Genomic DNA, 23,557 nt, shown 5'->3' with positions numbered 1-23,557 from the left:
TACGATGAGAAGATCAAAGGTTGAGAAAAAGTCTAAAATAGTTTTACCCTCGGCATTGATCACCCCGAAACCATGGCCTCCGTGAATACTCCCATATCCAGTCACTTCTCTCCCAACATGGCCATTTAAATCTCCTCCTAAGAAAATCTTATCTCCCAAAGGTATGCCTTGAACCAAACTCTCTAGATCCTCCCAAAACCTTATCTTGTGTTGTTCGTCCGAACCCACTTGCGGTGCATAAGCGCTAATCACATGGAAAGCACCTCCCTCCACCACAAGTTTGATAGAGATGATCCGATCTCCCACCCTCTTGACATCCACTACGTCCTTCTTCCACTGCTTATCCACAATTATTCCAACCCCGTTCCTATTCTTCACCTTTCCTGTGTACCAAAGTTTGAAACCAGAAGTATCCAACTCCCTAGCCTTTGCACCAACCTATTTCGTTTCTTGTAGGCACATAATGTTAATCTTCCTCCTTGTCATGGTGTCCACCACCTCCATGGACTTTCCTGTTAAAGTGCCTATGTTCCATGTCCCAAATCTCAACCTTCTGTCGCTTCGAACTTTACCTTTTACTTTGTGAACTAGCTTATTTACCCTCGTCCGTTCACGAAAACGCGAGAACCCTTTCTCATTTAACACTACATCCGGGCACCGATGCAGCGGCTCTTGCTTTGACACCGTACTCGAGCCATACGGCGCGTTGCTTCCGGGCAACGACCTAGCTTTAGTGCAATAATGTCTTTGATTCATGTCATGGGGTTCGACTATATTTTTATGTTGGTTACCGAAGACCTAACACAACCCTCCTCCTTTATTTTAATTTTACACAGATCTAAATCTAGTTGTATATAATTTCAGATCTTTTGTCATCTAAATATTTTTACTATATGTCCAAAAGAAGTCCAAATTATTAAAGACTAAAATTTCCTACCAATATCTACTTATATATTTTCTAAAATTGACATAACAGGCCATTTATATTAATCAAGTGATGTACTATTAGCATTGATGTTTATTTTTTAATAATCGAAATTTTTCGACGCTTTCTTTTTTAAAATGTTAAATTTTAAAATTATAATACTTTAATTTTGGTTTATAAATTACATATTATAACATAAATATTATAATGATGATATTAAAGAAGTTGTTAGTGGCCAATGAGTTATAGCTCAAACGGCATAGTCTCCCCATATTCAATTAAGAGGTTGCGGGTTTGAGTCTCCTATCTTTGGTAAAAAAAAAGTTGTTAGTTTAAAAATGGTGAGAAATGTATTAACATAATAACTTTTTAACCGATTGCGTGACATCTTTGAACTTCCTTCTCGTTATTTTCACTCAATGAAAGCTTTCTTGTATCTCCACTTAATGAATAATTTATAGCGTATCTTAGTGGTTATATTGAACAGAACAATAAAATTTCGCTTGTACGTAAGAATACCAGAACTGCTTCCTATTTTATAATATAGTGAATTATATACCATATGAATTGTTGATCTATCCTATAATAATTTACAATTAAGTATCACTGCAAATGAACAATGCAAAATCCTGATACCTATCGTTAACTAAGCTGAAATATCAATTTAATAATTAAGTAGTACATTGTTTATTTTAGTACTTTATCGTTGTGAAATAATTTCCTTTGCTGGTTAGGTGAAATTCGATTAATCAAAATTCTAATAGATCATATAATCCTTTTCGAGAAAAAAAAATGGATTAATAATTTTTTTTCTTTTTTGTAAATTGTTCGTTTGTGGTCAATGTAAGTCCAAAGTGGTACACCTGGTTGGCTTAAGTTTTGGTGCCTGCAGAAAGGTTTTAAATATTTGATAGTGATTCGGAAAGATGCATAAGACCCACAACATTCGCTTTTCGTTAAGACCCACAATTTTAATGTTTAATCCCATTTAAATTTGGGCCTGTATTCGTTCTCCCAAGTCCCTAACATTATACATGCTGAAATGGTTCCAACTTAAGTGCACACTGTTAACCAAAAAAGAAAAAGAAGTGCGGGTTCTTTGATGATAAGGTTTGTGGGTCTGTTCTACTTGGTGGAGAGTTTGTTGAGCTTCACTGGAGTGAATGCTATGCATGGAAGGGAAAGTAGTGGACATGAGGCAGTGAAAGGAATAATGATACTTGGGAAATCTCACATTGGAAGGATTGATGATGATTTTGTCTGTGCGACTCTTGATTGGTGGCGTCCTCAGAAATGTGACTATGGAACATGTCGCTGGGGTCATGCTTCTCTTCTCAACCTGGTATTCTTTCTTTCTTTCTTTGTACTGTGCTATTTGAATCTGTCTAATTATTATTCTTTTTTCCGCTTAAATTTTTCACTGCTGCAAATTATTCCAACATAATGATAACTAAAGATTGTTTCTGCTGCTGTGTTATACCTTCTTTTTTCTTGAGCTCTGAATATCATTCTGTGATAATATTCTTTTTTCCCATTTATGGAATGATGCTGTAGTGACTTCTCAGACTAACATTCATACATTTAGAATCTGTATGTAGCATAAAAGTGAGAGCGAGGAATTTACACCTTTTAATTTTCATTTCTTGCGGGACCTCAACAACAAAATATTGTTAAACGCAGTAAAAGGTAAGAAAGAATAGACATCTCTATAATATTCACAAGAAGTTACCTCTTCTTTCTTTTATTCATATGGGGACCACCTTTTTCCTAGGAGCTTATTAAGGATCATTACTTCTGAATATTAGGGTAGGGGGCACCTTGTAAGATAAGGTCATATATGGGACTGAAGAAAGTGCAAAACCATGTACTCCTTTTGTTTAACAGCTCCTCTAAGTTACTTGGATTCACTGAAGGATGCTTACCAATGCATAGATGGATGAGCTAAACAGCTTTTTCCAAAATGCAGGGTAAAAATCAGTTCTCCCTTTTAAGTTGTTTCCTTCCCTCTGTGTCTCTCTCTGTCTATCTTTTTAGCACTAAACAAGAATCATCTTGTTAGTAACAAGTTTAACATTAATGATAGGTATATTTCAGGGCTAATGTTATCTTTGGATTGAATGCTCTTGCTGGAAGAACCATACAATCTGGTTCTGCAATTGGACCATGGAACTTCAATGCCGAATCTTTTATCCGTTACACTGTAAGAAAGAATTACAGCATTGCTGGTTGGGAATTTGGTGAGTGTATGCTCCTTCATTACATATATGCCAAAGTAGCAAGCATCAGTGTAATTGATTCAATAAGACTAAAATTAAAAATGATCTTTGTCACATAGCAGGATTTCACATTGAGTTTCTAACACAAACATTGCAAGTCTTTCAAGTACTTTTTGCAAAACAAAAATAGCATGTCTCCCTCAATAGAATTAATTGTATAAATGAATTCCTTCTTGCTTGTGCAGGCAATGAATTGTGTGGGAGTGGAGTTGGAACAAGTGTTTCTGCAAATCAATATGCTTCTGATATTGCTGCTTTAAGAAACATAATTCATGATGTATATAGAGGGATTAGGCATATGCCACTGGTCATTTCTCCAGGTGGCTTCTATGATGCAAATTGGTTCCAGGAATTTGTAAACAAATCTGGTAAATCTGTTGATGTGGTATCTCATCACACATATAACCTTGGACCAGGTATCATCCACCAAATAGGAATACTAATGTTATAATATTTGACCAATGTTTATGAATTTTGGTTATAACAAAAGCTACTACTTTATCTTACATGATGAGCACCTAATTGAAAAAATTCTTGATCCATCATATCTTGATGAGTGGCTAGCACATTCAGTGGCCTCAAAAACATACTTCAAAAATCAGCAACCAAAGCAAAAGCATGGGTTGGTGAGGCAGGAGGGGCTTACAACAGTGGCCACCATCTTGTGTCTGATGCATTTGTCTACAGCTTCTGGTTAGTTTAACTAACCTTGATTTTTTTTTTTCCATTTTTATTTTATTTTATTTTATTTTTTATTTTTTTATTTTTTGTCATTGGAGATTCTACAAGCATTTGCTCTAATGTTAATACATCATAACACAGGTATTTGGATTCAGCTTGGAATGTCAGCTGTTTATGACACCAGAACATACTGCAGACAGAGTTTGGTTGGAGGAAACTATGGTTTACTAAACACTACTACTTTTGTGCCAAATCCAGATTATTATAGGTACCCTACCCTAAGCAGCACATTATTGTGGACTATTTCATTTTAGCTTTCAAGTGTCATTCTCTTCAGAAAAATAGTGTGTGCTCATTATACAAACTCACACATACCTTTCTACCATTGGTTGAGGGTGTAGACTTACCATATAGATCACACATTCTACCCAATGGTGAAAAGATGTCTTGTTTAGATATATAAAATAAAAATGAGTACAAAGACTTGCAATGTTTGTGTTAGAAACTCAATGTGAAATCCTGCTATGTGACAAAAATAATGAGTCTTAAAATCACCATTTTTAATTTTAGTCTTATTGAATCAATTACACTGATGCTTACTACTTTAGCATATATGTAATGAGGGCGCATACACTTAACACTTACCACATTCCCAACCAGCAATGCTGTAATTCTTTCTTGCAGTGTAACGGATAAAAGATTCGGCATTGGAGAAGTTCCATGGTCCAACTGCAGAACCAGATTGTATGGTTCTTCCCACAAGAGCATTCAATCCAAAGATAACCTTAGCCCTGAAATATACCTATCATTAATGTTAAACTTGTTACTAACAAGATGATTCAAAATTTATGAATAATTGGATATTATTAAGTTTTAATTTTTTTTAAAAGATAATTAACACAAATATAATAAAATCTAATATAATTCAACCAAATATATCAAATCACACATAATTCAAACACAAATTTAACATAATAACATACACATAAAATTTCCAACATATAAATTAAAATAAAATGAATTAGAGTTACTTACAAAACTTATATACATAAGGACATTTAAGTAAATTATTTTTCGTGGAGATTTCGTAGGTCCCGTGGGGCGGGTACCTCGATCCCCGCACCCGTCACCATTTATTCATGGGGGTGGGTCTCCGTCCCCGTAGAAATTTTGAAGGGTCCCCGTTAACCTCCTCGTCACAGGTAATCCCAGCGGGCATCCATGGGCGCGGATTTTTTTGCCATCCCTCAGCATTGTCCGTGATCACACTTCACAGCAGTTTTCATGATCATTTCCTGCTTTTACGTTATACCAAGTGAATATTTGCATTTTAAGTCACTCAATTCCTATAGGCATCCAACTTTTATCTAAAGTATCTACATTTTTCATTTCAATGAATATCTCACTTCAGATTCGGAAGGGGAGCTTTAGAACAAAGATTGAGTTGTCTCCGTGTGAACCCAAGATCACGGGTTAAAGCCGTGAAAACAGCCACTGATTTAATTATTAGGTTAGGCTGCGAACATCATATCCTTTGGTGCGACTCTTTCCCGAACCCTACGCTAACACGGGATGCTTATCCACTAGACTGCGCTTTATCTCACTTAGGATTCAGAACTCTTAAGTCTACAATTAACGCCAATAACTGCATTGGCACCTAAATACATGATCATCCAGCACCACTGGTATCGATGCAGCAAGCTAGACATGGAATGAAAACTAAGAAATATAGGGGAGTTAAAATATATTGAAAATTACAACATTTTTCTTTTAATTTCAATGGGACAGAGCAGCCAAACTCCAAGAATGATTGAATGTGAAATTTTAGAATTAACAAATTTATTTAAACCTACTATTAGAATAATTGGGGTCTGCAATGCTTACCAATGAGATGGAAATCTTTGGCATTAATTCATTTGGTGTCTACAGTTTTTGAAAGAGGTGATGATACATTACTGCCTTCAGATTTCTCTGGCAGCGTAGACCTCTCTGGCAAAGCAAGGATCTGTTCTTCATTTTCAAATAGATGCTTTCGGTAGATCCTATGCAATCGTCCGAAAAGCTGCTTCTTCAATGATTCAAAAGCCAAATCGAATCTTTCTAGTTGCTCCATTGCATTTAAATTATACAAGAATAAACCATAGTACAGATCAAAACTATCCTCCATGGTATTTTCCACCAAACTCAACAAAGTTTCATAACCCTTTGTGTTTATTGGTGTTGTCTCTAACCCCAGTTTTTCTAAAAATCTTCCTGTTGTGTGTGTAACAAACTGGGATCCAGCTGCATGCCAATCATGCTCAGCACAAGACATTTCAACCATCCGGCATCCTTCACTAGCAAAAATGTCGAGAAACTGACAACATCGCAATATTCTTGATTCTTCGTTCCCAATTCTAACTTTGTCATAAACAAGAGGAAGGTTTTTCCAGCCATTCTTTCCACTCTCCGGCCCAAACATGGGATGTGTGCAGAGAACATCAAAATCAGGAGGCAAGTGTTGAAGGAAGAGGTTTCTAGGGAACTCTTTGACGGATAGTACATCAACAAACAATGTACTTCTCTTCAACCTTTGGAAAGGTAATGATTTAAGAACTTTAACCGTCGAAAGGATGGAAGTGCAGAGTAAGATCACTTCTGGATGCTGCTCACAAAGATCATCTGCGTCGCTGAAATATGAAACCCCCAACTCCCGAGCCACATCAGAATAGTCTGATCTAGAATACGCCAAAACCTCATGACCTTGACTAACTATAGTTTTTGCAAGGAACTGACCAAAGTTTCCAAAACCAACGATTGCAATCTTAAGCTTTGTGTTCTCATCAGACAAGCTATAATTGTTTGAAACGGAACTACTTAGCAGCGCATCATCATTGGATCTGCATTATTAGCATCATTACTCATTAATCATTATTATGTATTAACCATTTTCCCATCACAAGAACATCTTCCAAATTCAAAATGATTAAGTTGCTTGCTCTCAATCTCAACAAACACGGACACTCTCTAAAACATCAATCAGAAATATTCACACAATGTAGCAAAATCCCTGAGATTTTTCAAGTTCCAAATATCAAATACCTAGAATGTAGCAATGCAGATCCATTACGAACTTGCCGGAGTAATGCATGGCTGTTACTTCCATCCCGCTGCTGCAACCTTTCACCGTCCTCCATCAACTGATTCCTGACCACGTGATGCAACCGCACAATGAGCTGCTTCCTGAGATCCTCAAACGCCAAATCAAGCTTCTCCAGCACCTCCAAAGAATTCTTATTAAACATGAACAAACCATAATACAAATCAAAGCTATCCCCAGCAGTGTTTTCCACCAACCCCAACAAACTCTTGTACCCTTCCGTATTAATCGGCATCGACTCCAACATCAACCCTTCAAGAATCCTTCCAACGGTATGAGTAATGAACTGCAAACCGGCAGCATAACGGTCGTGATCCTCGCAACTCATCTCCACCATCCTGCAACCTTCTCTGGCAAACGCATTGAGGAACTTCTCACAGCGAGAAACACGGTGCTCCTCGTCGAGGATACGAACCTTCTCGAAGACAAATGGGAGGCCGGTCCATCTGTTAGGTGCGGACTCAGGTCCGAACATCGGGTGAGTGCGGAGAATGTCGAAATCGGAGGGGGAAGAGCTCAAGGAGGAGTTTCTTGGGGAATTATTTGACGGAGAGAACGTCAACGAAGAGAGTGCTACGCTTGAGGCGCTGGAGAGGGAGCGTGCGGAGCACGCGCTCCGTTGAGATTATGGAGGAGCAGAGGAGGATCACTTCGGGATGCTCCTCGCATAGGTCGTCGGGGTTTTGGAAGAACGATACGCCAAGCTTTCTGGCTACGGCAGAGTGGTCGGAGCGGGAGTGGGCGAGGACGGTGTGGCCCTGGCGGACTAATTGCGATCTTGAGGGGCTGGGAGATAGTGAACTCCTTGGCGAGCTTTGACTCGTAGTCGAAGAGCTGAGCGGCGTCAATGGCGCGCACGCGGAGGGGTCTGTAGGAGGAGGAAGAGCAATAGGGATTCGATTTGGATGGTAGTGAGAATGTGGATGGGAGGAGAGAGTGACGGTTGAGGATACGGCGGACAATGCAACCTGGGGAGTGATTGAATGGGGTTGAAGGGTTGAGGGTTGCAATGGAGAGCATGGTTGTTTCGGCAGCAGTTTTGAGTGGTTAGCGGTGGCGTTAGAGAAACAGTGAAAAGGACTCTAAAACCGTGGCAGTCACAACTCACAAGTACAATCAAAGTTCTGAAAATCGAACCGGTCATCAAACCGCTCAGCTATTGGTTCATCGGTTTAGAAGTTCAACCGGTTCAACCGTGGTTCAACTGAAATAACCGAATTATAATAAAATAACATATCAAATTATAAATAAAAATATAAATATATTCTGATATAAATCTTAAATATATACAAATTAAAAGTATAATTCCAATTAAAATCTCAATCACATTTAAATACAACACGAATCAAATATAAAAAAACAAATATCAAAGGCCGAAACTTATATAAGTATAAAATTTATAATATTATATGAAATTTGATAGTCACAAGAAACAAAAAAAATTCATTGGATTAACCAAACCAATAATAAATATCCGATCATCTACTTATCTAGTTAATTGAGTTTATTCAGTTAATTCAATTCATCTATTTCTTCATTAAAAACAAAGATGACATTTATTTCTTCTCTAACAAAAGACTGATCATAATGAACAAATAGAAACTCTGAAAAACTTTTAGCAAAATTTTCAGCATAAGTTTCAGCTGATCACAATTTTAGCAAAATTTCAGCAGAATTTTAACAAAGATTAACAATCTTTTTCCAAAAATTAACTAAAAAAAACAGCAGTGAACTAATCATTCAATCAACACTAAAAATACAGAATATAGAGAGTACAGAACAGCACTGGAGCATAGCTAATCCTTCAATGATTCAAGTTATGGAAGGAAAAGCTCTAAGATGGTTCAATCATCGCTAACAACCAGATATGCTTTCAATCTTGCCAGAATCAAGCAATAATTCAGCAATCATCAACTACAATTTCAGATCTAAAATCAGTAACAGAAATTATCAGGGTTCTGAGAACCGGACCGGTCATCGAACTGTTTTAGTCATTGGTTCATTGGTTTATTAGTTTAACCGGTTCAACCGTGGTTCAACCGAAAAAATCGTTTTGTAGTTATATCTCTGAAGTTTCAAATAACAGAAGCATCAATCATTCAAGAAATGAACCCTTTTCTCTTCAAAAACTCTACAATTTCAGTAAAATAAACTACTTTTCATGTATTTGCGTACAGTTTTAGTCCAAAGCTTTAAAAAATATGCTTTTAACTAGCTTCTTAGTACAATCAGTTTTTAACATGTAAAATTAGAAATACAAAAGTTGTAAAATCCTTAACCTTATATTTTAATTAAGACTAAGATTAAGTAGCCCAGCTAGTATACAAAATATACTGTTTCAAGTCCAAATCTAATTAACTAACAACTGCTGCATTATACATGTTTGCAAAGTACTCCAAAAGTGTATGAAATATTGAAATGCACCATTCAATGCAACAAAAACCTATGCAGGATGCAGTGTACAACAAAAGTATAGTTCAGGACTTGTATATGGGAAAATAAGATAGTAAATCAAAAATAAAATTGTTTCACCATATCACCATATTTAAAAACTCATATATCCACCTTAAAGTAAGACAAATAAATTAATCTCAGAATTAAGCCAGTCATAATGCAGCATAATTTGTGAAGCTTAATGACACACAAAAGTCACTAATAATTCAAAGGCTAGATTTATTAATGCTATTGTGCTAGAATAAAAGCTCTAATTTCCACAACCCAGGCAGAAGCAGTCTATTTCCAGCATTCAAGGACAGCAAGGTTGGGAATGTTTTGAACAAAATATTGGAGTTCAATTAATTATTAAGACAGTCACAATTTATGCATAATTAAATCACAAAACAGTAAAACACAAACCAGCACATCACTACCCAAAAAGATCACAAAACACAAAACAACAGCAGAACAGAGCAGCCAGAGCTAATCAATAATCATTAACCAGATAATCATTCCATAAAAACGTAAACATTCAATAATCGTTCAATGATTTCTGAAAAGAGCATAAAAAAGAAACAAGAACAAGTGAGCACTGACTGCGGCGGACGAAGACTCAAAGAGACAAGCCCTGACTGCGGCGGACGGTGGCAAACACGACTGCTCCTTGCGGCGGTGGTGGAGGCTAGGGTTTTTCTCTTGGTTGAGCTTCTGATCTCTGAACTCGAAGGAAGGAGATTTGAATGGAGAAGGGTTTTCTTCAATAAAATCACAAAACATTCAATAATCAATTAATCATCCTGTGATTTGCTTTCTGAACAGAGCATTAAAAAAGTTTAAAAAAAAAAACGAAGAACAAGTGAGCAGTGAGCACTGACCTTCGGTCTGAAACGGCGAGCATCACGGCGAGCAGAGTCAGCAGACGAAGACGACGGCAAGCAGACAAAGACAACGGACGCTCGAGGAAGAGGCTGCGCGCCTGCGACTGGTGAATCTGAGAGCGGACAGCGGTTGGAGACTTGGAGAACGCCGAAGGACGAAGAGAGTAGCCTCGGACAACGACGGACGCCGGCAGTGGAGGCTACCTAGGGTTTTCACTTTTTCTTTCTTTGAGTTGAGCTTTCTGATTACTTGATTAGTGAAGAACAAAGGAAGGAACGAAAGAGGGGTAGTGGGAGGCACAGCACTGAGCCCGCGTTCTGTGTTTTTTCTCTAGGAATTTAAGCGAAACGGGGTCGTTCCATCCAAACCGGCCGGTTTCCAATCCAGTCGAACCGGCCGGCTCAGCAGTTTGTGTCCGCTTTTAGAATGAGCGATTTTGAGCAGAGAATCAAACCATTTGTATTGCCAGTTCACAGTTGAACCGGTCCAATTGGCCGGTCCCGATCCAGTTTTCAAAACCATGGAAATTATATGATTGCAAATTAGTAACTACAATGAAACAGCAACACAAATTCGACAACAACAGAACCAACTATAACAACTAAAAAACTTCATGCCAACAATAACTTCAAAATCACAACAACAATAACTTTAGAATCCAATTTCAGAACACAAACTCAGCTCAGAATCTTAAAAATTAACTAGAAGATAAAGATGAAACTGAAGAAATAGCCTACTGGTAAGACGCCGAGGGAGGAACGGCGGTGACAAAGTGAGCTCGGAGAGAGTGTGAGCTCGGAGTAACGCGGCGCTGACAGTGACCTCGTAGAGAGAGAGAGAGAGAGAGAGAGAGAGAGAGAGAGCTTGAAGAGAGATGCGCCGGGAACAGAGCTCATTACAGCGAGGAGAAGACAACCAAGCAGGAGCAGTTTGCGACGGCAACGAAGAAGAGCTCCGAGCAGAGATTTCACCGCGAGGAGAAGAGGGTGAGTAGCAGAGACGTTCGGCGACGGCACCCTCTATCAGTCACAAATCCGGCGGCAACGACGAGCTCTGGCAGAGGAGAGGAGAGGAGTTCAGCGATGGTAGGACTGCTGCCTGCTGCAGCTAGTGGTGGCTGTCTGATGAGTGTTGATGATGAGTTGATGAATTGCAGGACTGGGGAGGCCTTTAGGGTTAACTGGTTAAGAAAGGGTGAGTGAGTGAGTGGAGGCTAGGGTTGCCGTTTGAGGTGGAAGGAGGAGTGAGTGAGTGAGTAAGGTCGCGACGGTGCTGCAATTTGGTTAGAGTTTCTTTGAAGTTTGAAACAAAACAGCGTCGTTTGGAGAAATTTCTGAAAACTAGACGGGTTTCGATTCGGTTCAACCGACTGATTTTCGACCGATTCAACGGTTCAACAATACTTTTCAATTTTGGTGGTTATAGTTTCTAACTGAATCACAAATCTCGTTGGTTCACAGCATAGTTGCAAAAATCAGACCGGACCGATCAGTTCAATTGGAAAACCGATAAACCGGATCCTGTACCGGTCCGATCCAAGGTTAGGATCGTTCAAGGCAGAGAACCGGAATAAACCAGTTGAACCCGTAACGAACCAGTTAAAACCGGTCAAATCTGGTAAAAACCGAACCGAACCGAACCGGTTGGTCCCAACTGAAGGCGAAACTACGATGTATCTGGGTTCTGCAAGTCCACCATGGTCTCTATAAGCTCCAGCGTCCACCAAGCTACAAAATGACTCACATAGGGTTCGAACTCCTCACTCCAGGGTTGCAACAAGAAGGACAATCTGATCACCAAGCTACATTGCTTTTGACTAATACATATCCAAATTATAATATATATAGCAATTTTCTATTTACTTATATTCAATTAATTTTAATTAAATTTTATTAATATATATATATATATATATTAAAAAGATAAAAAAAATTATTAATCATAATTTATTTTTTCTTTTCATGATTATATGATATCTATTAATATTATTTTTTTAATAAATACTTGTAGTATATAATAATAGGTAAAGACTCACATGCAGTTGTCTTTATATGAAGTTGATAGTTGAAAATCGTTAGATGATATTTAATTAAACTTGTCAAATTATCTAACTGTTTTTAAATATCAACTTCACATGAAAATTAACTGTATGTAAATTTTTACTTATAATAATATAATAATACAATAAATATAAATTAATTAATAAAATATTAAAATTTAAAAATGATAATTATTTTTATAAAAATAAAATAAAAATACTTATAATAAAGAAAAAATAATTAAATTTTACATAATTATTTAATTATACCGGATTAACCGGTTCGACCAGTGACCCACCAATTGAACCAGTAATCCAGTGACCCAGTAACTTTACTGGTTCGATCACCGGTTCGGTTCTGACAACTATAGTTCACAGTTCAACCAGATTCGAACATATTTTCAGAACCTTGAGTACAATATACGAGAGGACTATTTGTAAGACGAATTTTTTATCTTTTTCTTTTTCTCTAGAGTTTAATTTGGAGGATTTTTTTAAAATAAATATTTTAAATATTTTATTTATCAATATATGTAATTTGGACATAATTTACGTTTTGCATTATATTATTTATCTCGTTTACCGTGTAAACGAATTAATTATATCTCGTTTATATTGTAAACGAGATAAGACACGTGATATGTGTGAATTGACATACTCCACATATCCTTTACAGTTTAGAATATAAATGAGATATATTCATAATTAATTCACTTACGTTATAAACGAAATATGTGTTTGTAAGTATAAAAATATAATTTTTAAAATAATAAAAATATTAATAATTTAATTTAGATCAAATTTAAAAAATCAATATATTTTATTACTATTTAAATCGAATGGAATATTAACAAATATTACAGTTATATTGTTAAATTTGAAAAAAATTCAAATATAGGAGCAGTTTGTTTGTTTTGTTAGCGTCAAAATCCTCTTCCCGAATGTTTTCTAATTTTCCATGTTTTATGTTCTCAATGTTTGTATCAACTAATTTTCTATTATATTATTTAAGCAACCAATCTTCTTTATTTCCTTATAATTCATTCAAATTTTTAAACTCTACTTTTTTTAAATGTATTTTTATTATTAATTAAATTTGAAACCACCCACTATTTTTTAAAGAGAATTTAAAATGACACATTTTCATATTCATTCGAAACGATATTTCTCTAGAAGAGCAAAGCTGAAGTCTATATATTAATCCAATATTTTAATTTTTTAGCGTATAATTACTTTAAACAGAATAATGGGCAGTTTCAAATCTAATTTATAGGAATTAAAAAAAATAAACGAAAAATTTAAATAAGTGATGAAAGAAGATACCAAATTAAAAAGATTGGAAGTTGAATAAATTTAAATAAAATTTTTATGTACTTTTTAAATATTAAAAATTTAAATATACGTATTTCTTGTACCTGTTACAAATTTAAAAATAAATTTAAATAAGACTTTTGTGTAATCTTTTAAGTATTAGAATTTAGATTATTTGTAATCGTTCTTTTATAATAATATACATATCTCATTTACAAACGAGATACGTGTAAAGTAAAATTTGGCTTATCTTGTTTAATTTACATAACATTAATATAAAAAGTAATTGTTTACAAGTATATTTAATTTTTTACATAGTAGTTTACAAGTATATTTAATTTTTTAGATGATTATATATCTTAAAATTTAAATTATTTATGTATTAATATAAAAAATAATTATTTTCTTGTTTTATTATTTAATTAAATATATGTATAAAATTATTTTATATTAATAATGTCTAAAAATTATTTTTTTTAAAAATTAGGTAAATTAATTTTTTTATAATTACTTTACTGTATAATAAATGATAGAATAATATTAATTAATCTCAATTTTTATTTTACCTTTGTTCACCTAATTTATAATTATTATATATTTAAATACAGTTTTTATATATTTTTAATGAATTTAACTAATTTGTATTCTAAGAATACATGTTAAAATTGTAAATTAAATTTTTTATTTAAAAATATAAAAAATTTAAAATTTTCAATGCTTTTTTTGTATTTATTAAAAAAATATTTAAAATTTTTTATTAATAATAGTCTTGTCATATACTTTTAATGCACATATTAGCTAAACTTATTTTTAATTTTTCCATGTTTGTTATCTTTAAATTTAATGACTATAAATCAAACACCAATCTTAATGTGCAATAATTATTTCCTTAATAAATTTATGGCTTAATTACTCTGTTGGTATCTATAGTTTCACCAAAATTTAAATTAGATCTCTATATTTTTTTTTCTTTTTAATTAGATCCCTACTGCTTTAACTTTGTAATTAAGTCCTTCCTAGTGTAAAAAAAAAAATTAGAGTTAACTGAATATTCTTTTGCAAATCGAAGGTATTTATAATTAAAAACTTAATTAAATCTTTGACTGTATGTATTTTGGTAAAAATATTATGTTAATTTTAACATTTTTTAACATGAAAATGACGTAATTACAAAATTAAAAGCAGTGTAGGGACCCAATTAAAAAAAAGTATAAAGCCTAATTGAAATTTTGATAAAATTATAGGGACCAACAGAGTAATTAAACCTAAATTTATCTTATTAATTGTTGTTCCGAGGGTTACCTGAGACTGTAGGTCGATCTCGGACGAGATCTTCTGTGTTGGTCGGATCCGATGTGTCCGATTGGTGAATGGTGACCGGAGCTAGTACGTCCGACTTGCTTGGACTTTGAACGTGCTACTGATCCTCTGCCACCGAAGGGTGGGGGGTACCTGCAAGAGACTCCGATGCTTAAGTTAGCATGGGTATTAAACAGGTGTTATGTAGAATCAGAGTATGAGTTATACCTGGGTGCTCCAGTGTATTTATAATGGTGAGATGTGACCTTTTGGATAAGATAAGTTAGTTATCTTATCTTATCTTTATCTTTGAGTTGAGGTCAGCGTATCTTCAACGGAACCGCCTTCATCTCTATAGGCTTAGGCCGCCTTAGGATTCGGGTCGTGCTCCTCTATTTGGGCCCTTAATCTGGGCTCTCCTGTCGATTTGGCCGAGCTCTTTGAGAAGAGGTCGGATAGTCTGACCCGAAGAGGTTGGTCGCTTTATCTCGAATCATCCCAGGTCGGATAGCTCGACCCAGGGTATGAACAGTGCCCCTGCTTGAGCTCGATCTTCTTTTTGAGGTCGAGTCCTTGACTTCGGTCTTTCTTAAAGTCGAACTCAAGCATTTGTCGATTCGTTTCTTTGTAAAGTCTTTTTTGAATGTAGAACGTTTTCCTCTAAAAGCGCACGCTTTTGTATTAGCGCTTTTTTTGGGAACGCAAGCGGTTTTAATATCCGCATTTAATTGGCATTAATTTTGCCCTTCATTCTCTCTTGGCTTTTATTTTGAATTTCGCGATAAAAAACGGTTTCTCTTCTTCATTTCTTCTTCGTAACTTCTCCCTTTACTCTCTCGTTTTCTGTTTCTCTCATCTGCTCTCTGTCTTTCGCTTGCGCTTCTGCTTTTTTGTGCTTGCGGCGTCGCTTGGCGTTTTTCTGGGCAGCCCTTATCTCTACGCTTCCACTCTTCCTCAAAACTTCTTCCGTTTCCAGGTTAGTCCCATTTCGTATTTTCCTCGTTGTTTTTGACTTTGCGATGGAGTTTTCCTTTTGATCTTCTTTTTGGAGAAAGTTTGGATCTTTTCTATTTTTATCATGCTTGATTTGTTGCATGCTCTGGAATTTCTTCATTTTTTGGTGCGAATCTTTTTCTTGTTTGCCTGAATCTTTTTTCTTTTGCATGTTGCCGCCGTTTCTGTTTGTGCCTTGGCTGATGATTTTTTGCTTGAAAAGTTTGCGCCTTTGCTGCTTGGCCTTTTTGGTATTTCTGATATACTGTAGAAGTAGTGTTTTTTGCTGGTAAACTGTAGGAGCAATGCTTTTCCTGATAAACTGTAGAAGGGTGGACCTTTTGCGTTTTTGCTTCCTTTGTTTTCTTTCTGGATTTTATTTTGATGAGTGCTGGGATGTAGGCTGTAGAAATAACTTGAAGACCTTGCTTGTTTACTGCCTCCAAGGGATGCCCCAAGACTTTTTGTCTTAAGTCTTGGGGTTTTCCCTTTTTTGTTTATTCGCCCGTCGAGATGTTTTGCCCCATGTCCGAGATGTTTTTAAGTAATCCATTCTTCTTTTCTTTTTGTAGGATTTAGTTGACCTCATGTCTTCTCGAAATAACATTGTAGAGATGCCTTCCCAGGTCCCTGCGGGTATGGCCGATTGGGTGGACTCCATGGTTCTCATGTGTGTCTCGCTGGTTGATTCTGAGTTTTATGCTCAGCTTAGGCAGTTTCATAGTGTCTGTAGTAATTTTGGTGACGAGAAGAACTATGAGCTTGTTCCTCCTTCTTCTGACGAGAGAGTATGCTTCTCGACTCGAGTTATTGACAATCACCCCTTCTTTTATGCTTACGATTTTTTCTTTGGTCAACTGGGTATTACCCTTCCTTTTACTCAATTTGAAACCGACCTGTTATGGTCTTGTAATGTTTCCCCTTCTCAACTTCACCCCAACTCCTGGGGTTTCATAAAAATTTTCCAATTGCTGTGCGACGGTTTTAGTATTCCTGCTTCCCAATCTCTCTTTTTCTATCTGTTTGTCTTGACTAAGCCCGGTGTGGTAAAAAAGAAGTCAGCTTAGATATCCTTTCGTTCTACCCAAGGGAAGAAGGTTTTTTCCATGTTTGACGAGTCGTTCCGTGATTTTAAAAACTACTTTTTCAAGGTCCGAGCTGTTGAAGGAGCTCGACCCTTTTTTCTGGATGAGAATGACGAACCTGCTTTTCCCTTGGAATGGCAAAAAGATGTGAGGGTCTCCGGTATTCGTGGGAGATGTTGGATGAGGCTGAGCGAGCCTTTGTGACTATCTTGAAAGAACGCTGGGGTCAACCTCCCCATCTTGACACAAAGAAATTTCTAACCAATCCTTCTCTTCTTCAAACTGAACTGGGTATCTTGTGTTTCTTTTATTATCTTGTTTATGTTGCTTGTAGCTGTCTTTTCTGACTTATCCGACTTGTAGCTGAATTTTCTGTTTTGTTTGCAGAGGCCATGAAGAATAATGAAGCTATGAAAGCTTTTAAGAGGGCACAGAGGGCGACTGCTGCCAGAAATGTTGCTGCCAGGGCAGCTGGGGAGGGATCCTCCAAGGCGCGCGAGAAGCCATCAGTGCAGAGTTCTGCCGGGGTGAAGAAAGTGATCCCTACACCCCGAGTTCGTTTGGTAGATCCTCACGTCGCCTCTGCTGCTCCTTCTGTTGCTCTTACAAATAAAAAACAAAAGACTGCTGAGCCCTTCGACCTCGATGCTCCTGATTTTAATGCTATTGAATTCGTGGATCAACAAATCGGTCCCTACGGCGCTCTTTCCATGGACGATGTATCCATCCTTCATCACTTGGAATTCATGGCCCGAAATCATGTGAAGATGGCGTATATGTCGGCTGCCATATATCGTACTGCTCAGAACCTCCCTCTCCACGCCACTAAAACGTTTATGGAGGAGGCGAAACAAGAGTTTGATCGGATGAAGGAGTTAAAGGAGGAGCTTGAGACGAAGGTGGCCAGGCTGGAGAAAGACTTGAAGAATGAGGAGGCGAGTTCTCAGTCATTGGCAGCTTCGTTGAGGTTGGCTGAGGACGCAGTCTTGATGCACAAGGATAGTTACGTTACCTCTTATCGAGAGGTGCTGCGCCTGAGGGAGGAGCTCGACCATGCCCGGGAAGATTATTCTGAGCTTCAAGGTCATCTCGTTGGCAGCGTGACTGCTGCTTACGAGAACTTGAAGGAGCAAGTTCGGGTCATTGCTCCCGAGGCCGATCTCACCCTTTTTAGCCTGGATAATATAGTCAGGGATGGCAAGATTGTCCCTGACGATGAGGGTGATGATGATGATGTTGTTCCTCCCCCTGTGTCTTCTACCAAAGTGCCGACCTCTTCGGTTCCTCCTGCTGTGCCCGACTCGGATTGCCAGATCCTGAATCGGGAGGATGGAACTGTGGATGCTGTGCCGATCCAGACTCGCCCTCCTTCTCCTTGTCCTGATGCTGCCAAGAAGGTTCCTGATGTTTGCTGATCTCTTCTTTAAAAATTTATGTAGTTGGCCCGACTTGTGGGCTCTTTTAGAACTTTTTTATTTATTTGCTGACGCTTTCTAGTTGCTTGTCTAGCAACTTTTTATTTTGAAAAACAAAAGGTAACTTGTTATCTCTTTGTGGTAGGTTTTGGTGGCCTTCCAGGCCTTATAACTTTATAAAGTAGAAGTAGTTGTTTGACTTGACATCTTTTTGCTTTTCTATTGATGTTCGAAATCTTGCTGCTCGACCTCCTTGGATTACTTTGTTGTTTGTAGCTTGAATCCTTTGAAGTTACGATTTGTGGGGTCCAACTTGTTTCTCGGTTTTCTGTATTTGTGGCCGGTTCCTTTCACTACAAGAAAAACACCCATTCAGGTACACTTGAAAAGTGTAGCCAAAAGTGGAAAAAAATGATGCCTTAGGCTACGGCTACGCTTTCTGGGCTACGGCTACGCTTTTTGGGGTGATTCCTATTCGGCCGTTGCCTATTCTCAAAGGCTACGCTTTTCTGTATCAAAAGCTACGCTTCTGGCCTTTGAAAATAGGGTGCGCTTTTTAAGTGATGCTATTCAGGACCAAAGGCTACGCTTTTCAGCACTAATGATTACTAGAATTCAAAAGAATAGGCTACACTTTTCAAGGCTACTGCATCACTTTATAAACGTAACAAATAATATACTTATAGCTACTCTATACAAGTGTAGCCTTAGGTCCCTCATTATTTTTTTTTAATTTTTAATATATATATAATTAATATTCCAATAATTTTTTGTACAGTATAATATTTAATAATATAATTACATATATAATTTTGTATTTTTAATTAAATGAGTTAAATAAAATAAAATAAAAATAAATACAAAATTATACTAAATAATTTATTTAAATAATAAAATTATCTGTAAACAAAATATATTTATAATGAACCAAAAGTATTGAAATGAAGTTAATTTTGAATATTCATACATCTCACACTAAATTAAGTATAGTCATATCAAAATAAGCAAGAGACCACTTAGAATTTACTATTAATACTCTACGAAAAACTAAAATATTATATCCTACATAAGTATCTTCTAATAACTAAACCATATTCCACAATCTATGAATCTCTTCCTCTTGTTGCTACTGTTTGGCCTTCATGTCTCCAAGTTCATCTTTTAAAGTTGTCGCTTTCTCTTTGAGCTGTTGCTTTAAAATGTGGTGACCACAGAAGATAACTCAAATCTGCAATCAATTTCAGCAACCAAGTGAATCCTTTTTTAATTTATAAAGCCTAAAGGCAGCAACTTTGACAGGCAACAACAAAAGAATCACCCCATCAATAAAAGAATAACCTATAACTCATCAAATTCCAAATGCCAATATCTCTTACAAGCATTGTTTATAGCATTCACGGCCATCCTAAAAGGCATAAAGATATAGCAGTGAAAGCTTACCAAACCTACTACTCTTTTTATTAACCTCCTAATATGTACGTTCAACTTTACATTAATATGTATACACACATATATATCCATTGGAAATGTGAAATAAGTAATTAAGTACTATACTGTACCTGTGACTAATTATCTGTGACTATACACACATTCCTAATGACGATTGTTCTTTAGAGCTTCTTGGCAACCCGATATTAGTGGCTAGTGTAGTGGGTTCTACTTCTACACACGAAAATTACAGTTGCTACACATTCCTTGTGCTCAGAAATCTCGTGATGTTCATCTGCAAAAAAGTCAAGCATTGCCAATTAATTTGTCATACTTTGAGAAATTAATATTTTCTCTTATACACTAGGATAACATAATCTGAGGGAAAGAAGCAACAAGCATTAAATCAAGTGAGCTTTCTTCCAGAATTAATAGATTGAGCTTTAATTCTATCTTTTTTTTTTCCTGGTAAGTGAAATTCCTTTTTTTTTCTTGGTTATCCTTATGTAATACATATTTGAATGAATCAGAAACCATTCGTGGGACAGAAGCAATAAACAAGAAAAGGTGTCACGTGTGGTGAATGAGCATCTCTTTGCCAAGTGCCATGTTGTGTGATTCATGATTAAGATTAACTAATCGAATGGCTAATCAAATCCGATTGACTCGACCATTCATTGTGGATGTTGTTTGTTAGTTAGTTGTCACTTGTAAGTTTAATAGAGAAAAATCCAACTATTTACAATTTTAGTCAATACAAAAGATTGATGATAAATAAACAAACTTTAGGTATATTACCTTCCTTCCCAAATTGAATTGTGTTTAAAGCGTCAACAAATTAATGTGAAGAGTTCACATCATGCTAATTTGAGAAAATAAAATCAATGTAGACACTGCACAAGTTTTGCCTAAATAGAATAAACATAGCTTATGCCATATAGTTAACACACCTGATGAATTTGGCTTGATTGAGCATAGCAGGTTCTTTTCATCTGGTTAAAATGTCTCTTAGCAAACCCAATACAGAACATCCTCAAAGTGTAATTATCAGTGGTATTCACATCCACATGAGCTTCAATCAAAGTTTACCGTTTCTTAACAAGTGACCTCAGTTTGTCAGTAGTAAAATCCTTGCCCTGTAGATTAAAGGAAAAGTTTCAATAAGCTTACAACCATACAAGATAATAAATAGGTTAAAGGAGGCTAAGCAATATAGCATACCCAGAAATTTGTGAGCACATCCTTCCTTGTACATCTTCTGCTCTCAATCTAATCTTCTTGAAGGTGTGGTCCTGATCCCCTTGAAGATCAGCAAGTGAGACCTCAAAAACTCTATGTTTGAGTCCTTCTGAAGCAATATATCATTCGCACAAACCCTTAAAATATCAACAACATAAATACTAATAAATTGACCTTTCAACTACTGACACCCTAAACTAAAAATATTCTAGCAAAGCATAGTAAATACATTCTAAAGATTCACAAGCACTGTAATGTTACAGTATATTAGTAGATAAAACAATGTATCTAACTATCCAATTCAACAATCATTCAACAATAGAGAAAAAAAAAATAAAACATGTCTAAACTAAGTCCGTATCAGTTGTGTGCCTGAAAATCATTTGAATGTACCCCACAAATAAAGAGGATTTTTTTATTGGAGCCACTTACGTTGCCTCCAAGTGCCTTCACAAAGTGCTGAATAAATTTAGGGTTCCCTTCATAAGTGGCGGCAGCAATGAGATTACCATCCACCACTATTGCTGCCATGGTGTCTAGTTCAACCCAATGAGCACCGGAGGCAACCAATGCCGGTTTAACAGGAGGAAAAGCGGTGCACTTGCGACCTTTAGCTACACCTGCAGCTGCTAGAATCAACTGTCTGTGGCAAATGGAAGCAAGTGCTTTTCCAGAACTGAAAAACTTGATCACCAGTGCCACAACAAGAGGATCATGAGCAAGATACTCTGGCACTCTTCCACCCGGTAACAGCAGCCCGTCATAGTTTGCAGCATCAATTTCAGCAAACTTTGCATTGAGGATGAAATCGTGACCACGTGTCTCAGACTTGCCAATATGCAACACCCTCAACAACATGAAAACTCCACATGCAAAGCTCAAAAATTGGATTCCTAAACAAAACCTCTTTGCATCTAAATATAAAAAATATGAAATCCATTTTCAAAATACTGTACAGAATCTTCACATGTAAAAAAACCCTTTTCAATTGCGGGTATTCTAAGTTGTAATCTCATTCTTATAAACTCATCCCTTTGCCTCTCATAAACACGGCAGCTGAATAGGCAATCAATTAAAACTAGAACCTTAATCATCAACAATAAAATCTAATTATGAGAGTTGAATCCCAAATCAAATCCAAATCGAAACCCCATTCACAGAACCCCAAAAATCGGAACCCTAAACCTCTGAAATTTCAGAACCAAATGCAAATCAATACATACCTATCCGACGATGTGAGCACAGAGAGGACGATGAGAAGTGCAGAGATGACGACGGTGAGGGCAGCACAGCGACGATCAGTGAAGGACGGCGAAGAGGAGCAACGATCAGTGCAGCGATGTGGTGAGTCGTGAGTGGGGGCGACGGTCAATGGCGACGGTGAGAAGGGAAAAGGTTATGAGTGCCAATGGTGAAGGGTTTATGCGCAAAGAGGAGATGGTTAGTGCAGCGATGTGGTGAGTGGTGAATGGCGACTGGCGGTGAGTGGTGAGTGGTGAGTGGTGAGTGGGGGGCGATGGTCAATGGCGATGGTGAGAATGATGAAGGTGATGAGTGTCAATGGTGAAGGGTTTGTGCTTTTGAGGAGAATGGCGAAGGTGAGCTCTCTGAAATTGAAGATGCGATCGAATTGAAGGTCATGCGTGTGCTTTTGGGTGAAAAGGGGAAAAAATTTCACCAAGTGTCAGCATTAGGTCTTAAATACATTAGGCATCACTTTTGAAGTGCACCCAAAACATAATAAATAGGTTACTCTTTAAAAGCATTCTCTTTGGTACGAAAATGGCATCTATAGATATCAACAAAAGGCTACGCTTTATAAGTGATTTTTATTGTATCTAAGGCTACACTTTTTAAATGATGCCATAATTGTGTTTCCTATTCTCTTATAAAAGAGAAACACGGAGAAAAGCGTAGCCTATTCTATGAATAGGCTACGCTTTTGAAATGTAGCTTAAAAAAAGTGTGGCTGAATGAGTATTTTTCTTGTAGTGTTTGCGTTGGTCCCTTTCTAAGTTATTATTGTAATCTCCTCTTTCAGAGATTACTTTTATAACTTGTTTGTAGGAGATTGACTTCGTCAGGTCGATCTCTTTTTAAGTTATTTTTGTAATCCTCTTTCTTGGACCTTTGTCAAGTCTCTTTCAGGGATTACTTTGATAACTTCTTGGTAGTAGGAGTCCGACTTGGTAGTGTCGGTCTCCCTTAAGTTATTTTTTGTGGTCCTCTTTCTTAGATCTTTGTCAGATCTCTTTCAGGGACTACTTTGATAACTTTTTGGTAGTATGAGTCCGACTTGGTTATGTCGGTCTCCCTTAAGTTATTTTTTTGTAGTCCTCTTTCTTGGATCTTTGTCAGATCTCTTTCAGGGACTACTTTGATAACTTTTTGGTAGTAGGAGTACGACTTGGTT

At 36.6% G+C, this 23,557-nt stretch overlaps 3 protein-coding genes across 6 annotated transcripts; 1 reads left to right on the top strand and 2 right to left on the bottom strand.

Annotated features, from left to right (window-relative positions):
- Positions 1–1,883: 1,883 nt before the first annotated feature.
- LOC107607566 (heparanase-like protein 3) lies at positions 1,884–4,421 on the top strand. 3 transcript variants are annotated; one of them, XM_088493332.1, is made up of 5 exons: positions 1,884–2,267; positions 3,009–3,162; positions 3,387–3,617; positions 3,759–3,894; positions 4,024–4,198. In XM_088493332.1, the coding sequence occupies exons 1-5, from the start codon at positions 2,028–2,030 to the stop codon at positions 4,058–4,060; spliced, it is 798 nt and encodes a 265-aa protein (XP_088349458.1). In that variant the 5' UTR covers positions 1,884–2,027; the 3' UTR covers positions 4,061–4,198. The 3 variants fall into 3 exon arrangements, with proteins under 3 accessions (XP_088349458.1, XP_088349457.1, XP_088349459.1); XM_088493331.1 differs by having other exon boundaries at positions 1,886–2,267; positions 3,766–3,894; positions 4,024–4,421; XM_088493333.1 differs by having other exon boundaries at positions 2,133–2,267; positions 3,020–3,162; positions 3,766–3,894; positions 4,024–4,421.
- A 441-nt stretch (positions 4,422–4,862) lies between these two features.
- On the bottom strand, positions 4,863–11,623 carry LOC107610051 (arogenate dehydrogenase 1, chloroplastic-like). Of its 2 annotated transcripts, none has more exons than XM_088493329.1 (5): positions 10,333–11,623; positions 10,055–10,212; positions 6,964–8,225; positions 5,767–6,761; positions 4,863–5,583 (listed from the first exon to the last, which is right to left on the bottom strand). In XM_088493329.1, exons 3-4 carry the CDS (start codon positions 7,494–7,496, stop codon positions 5,795–5,797), a joined length of 1,500 nt encoding a protein of 499 aa, XP_088349455.1. In that variant the 5' UTR covers positions 7,497–8,225; positions 10,055–10,212; positions 10,333–11,623; the 3' UTR covers positions 4,863–5,583; positions 5,767–5,794. The 2 variants fall into 2 exon arrangements, with proteins under 2 accessions (XP_088349455.1, XP_088349456.1); XM_088493330.1 differs by having other exon boundaries at positions 4,863–5,177.
- Positions 11,624–21,169: 9,546 nt separating this feature from the next.
- On the bottom strand, positions 21,170–22,002 carry LOC110264316 (protein DJ-1 homolog D-like). Its single transcript, XM_088492814.1, has 2 exons — positions 21,577–22,002; positions 21,170–21,253 (listed from the first exon to the last, which is right to left on the bottom strand). Exons 1-2 carry the CDS (start codon positions 22,000–22,002, stop codon positions 21,170–21,172), a joined length of 510 nt encoding a protein of 169 aa, XP_088348940.1.
- Positions 22,003–23,557: the final 1,555 nt, after the last annotated feature.

The sequence above is a fragment of the Arachis ipaensis genome, chromosome B7 (genome assembly GCF_059453495.1).
Source record: "Arachis ipaensis isolate K30076 ecotype BB chromosome B7, ASM5945349v1, whole genome shotgun sequence".
NCBI classification, from domain to species: domain Eukaryota; kingdom Viridiplantae; phylum Streptophyta; class Magnoliopsida; order Fabales; family Fabaceae; genus Arachis; species Arachis ipaensis.
This window is presented reverse-complemented; position numbering and strand designations above follow the sequence as displayed.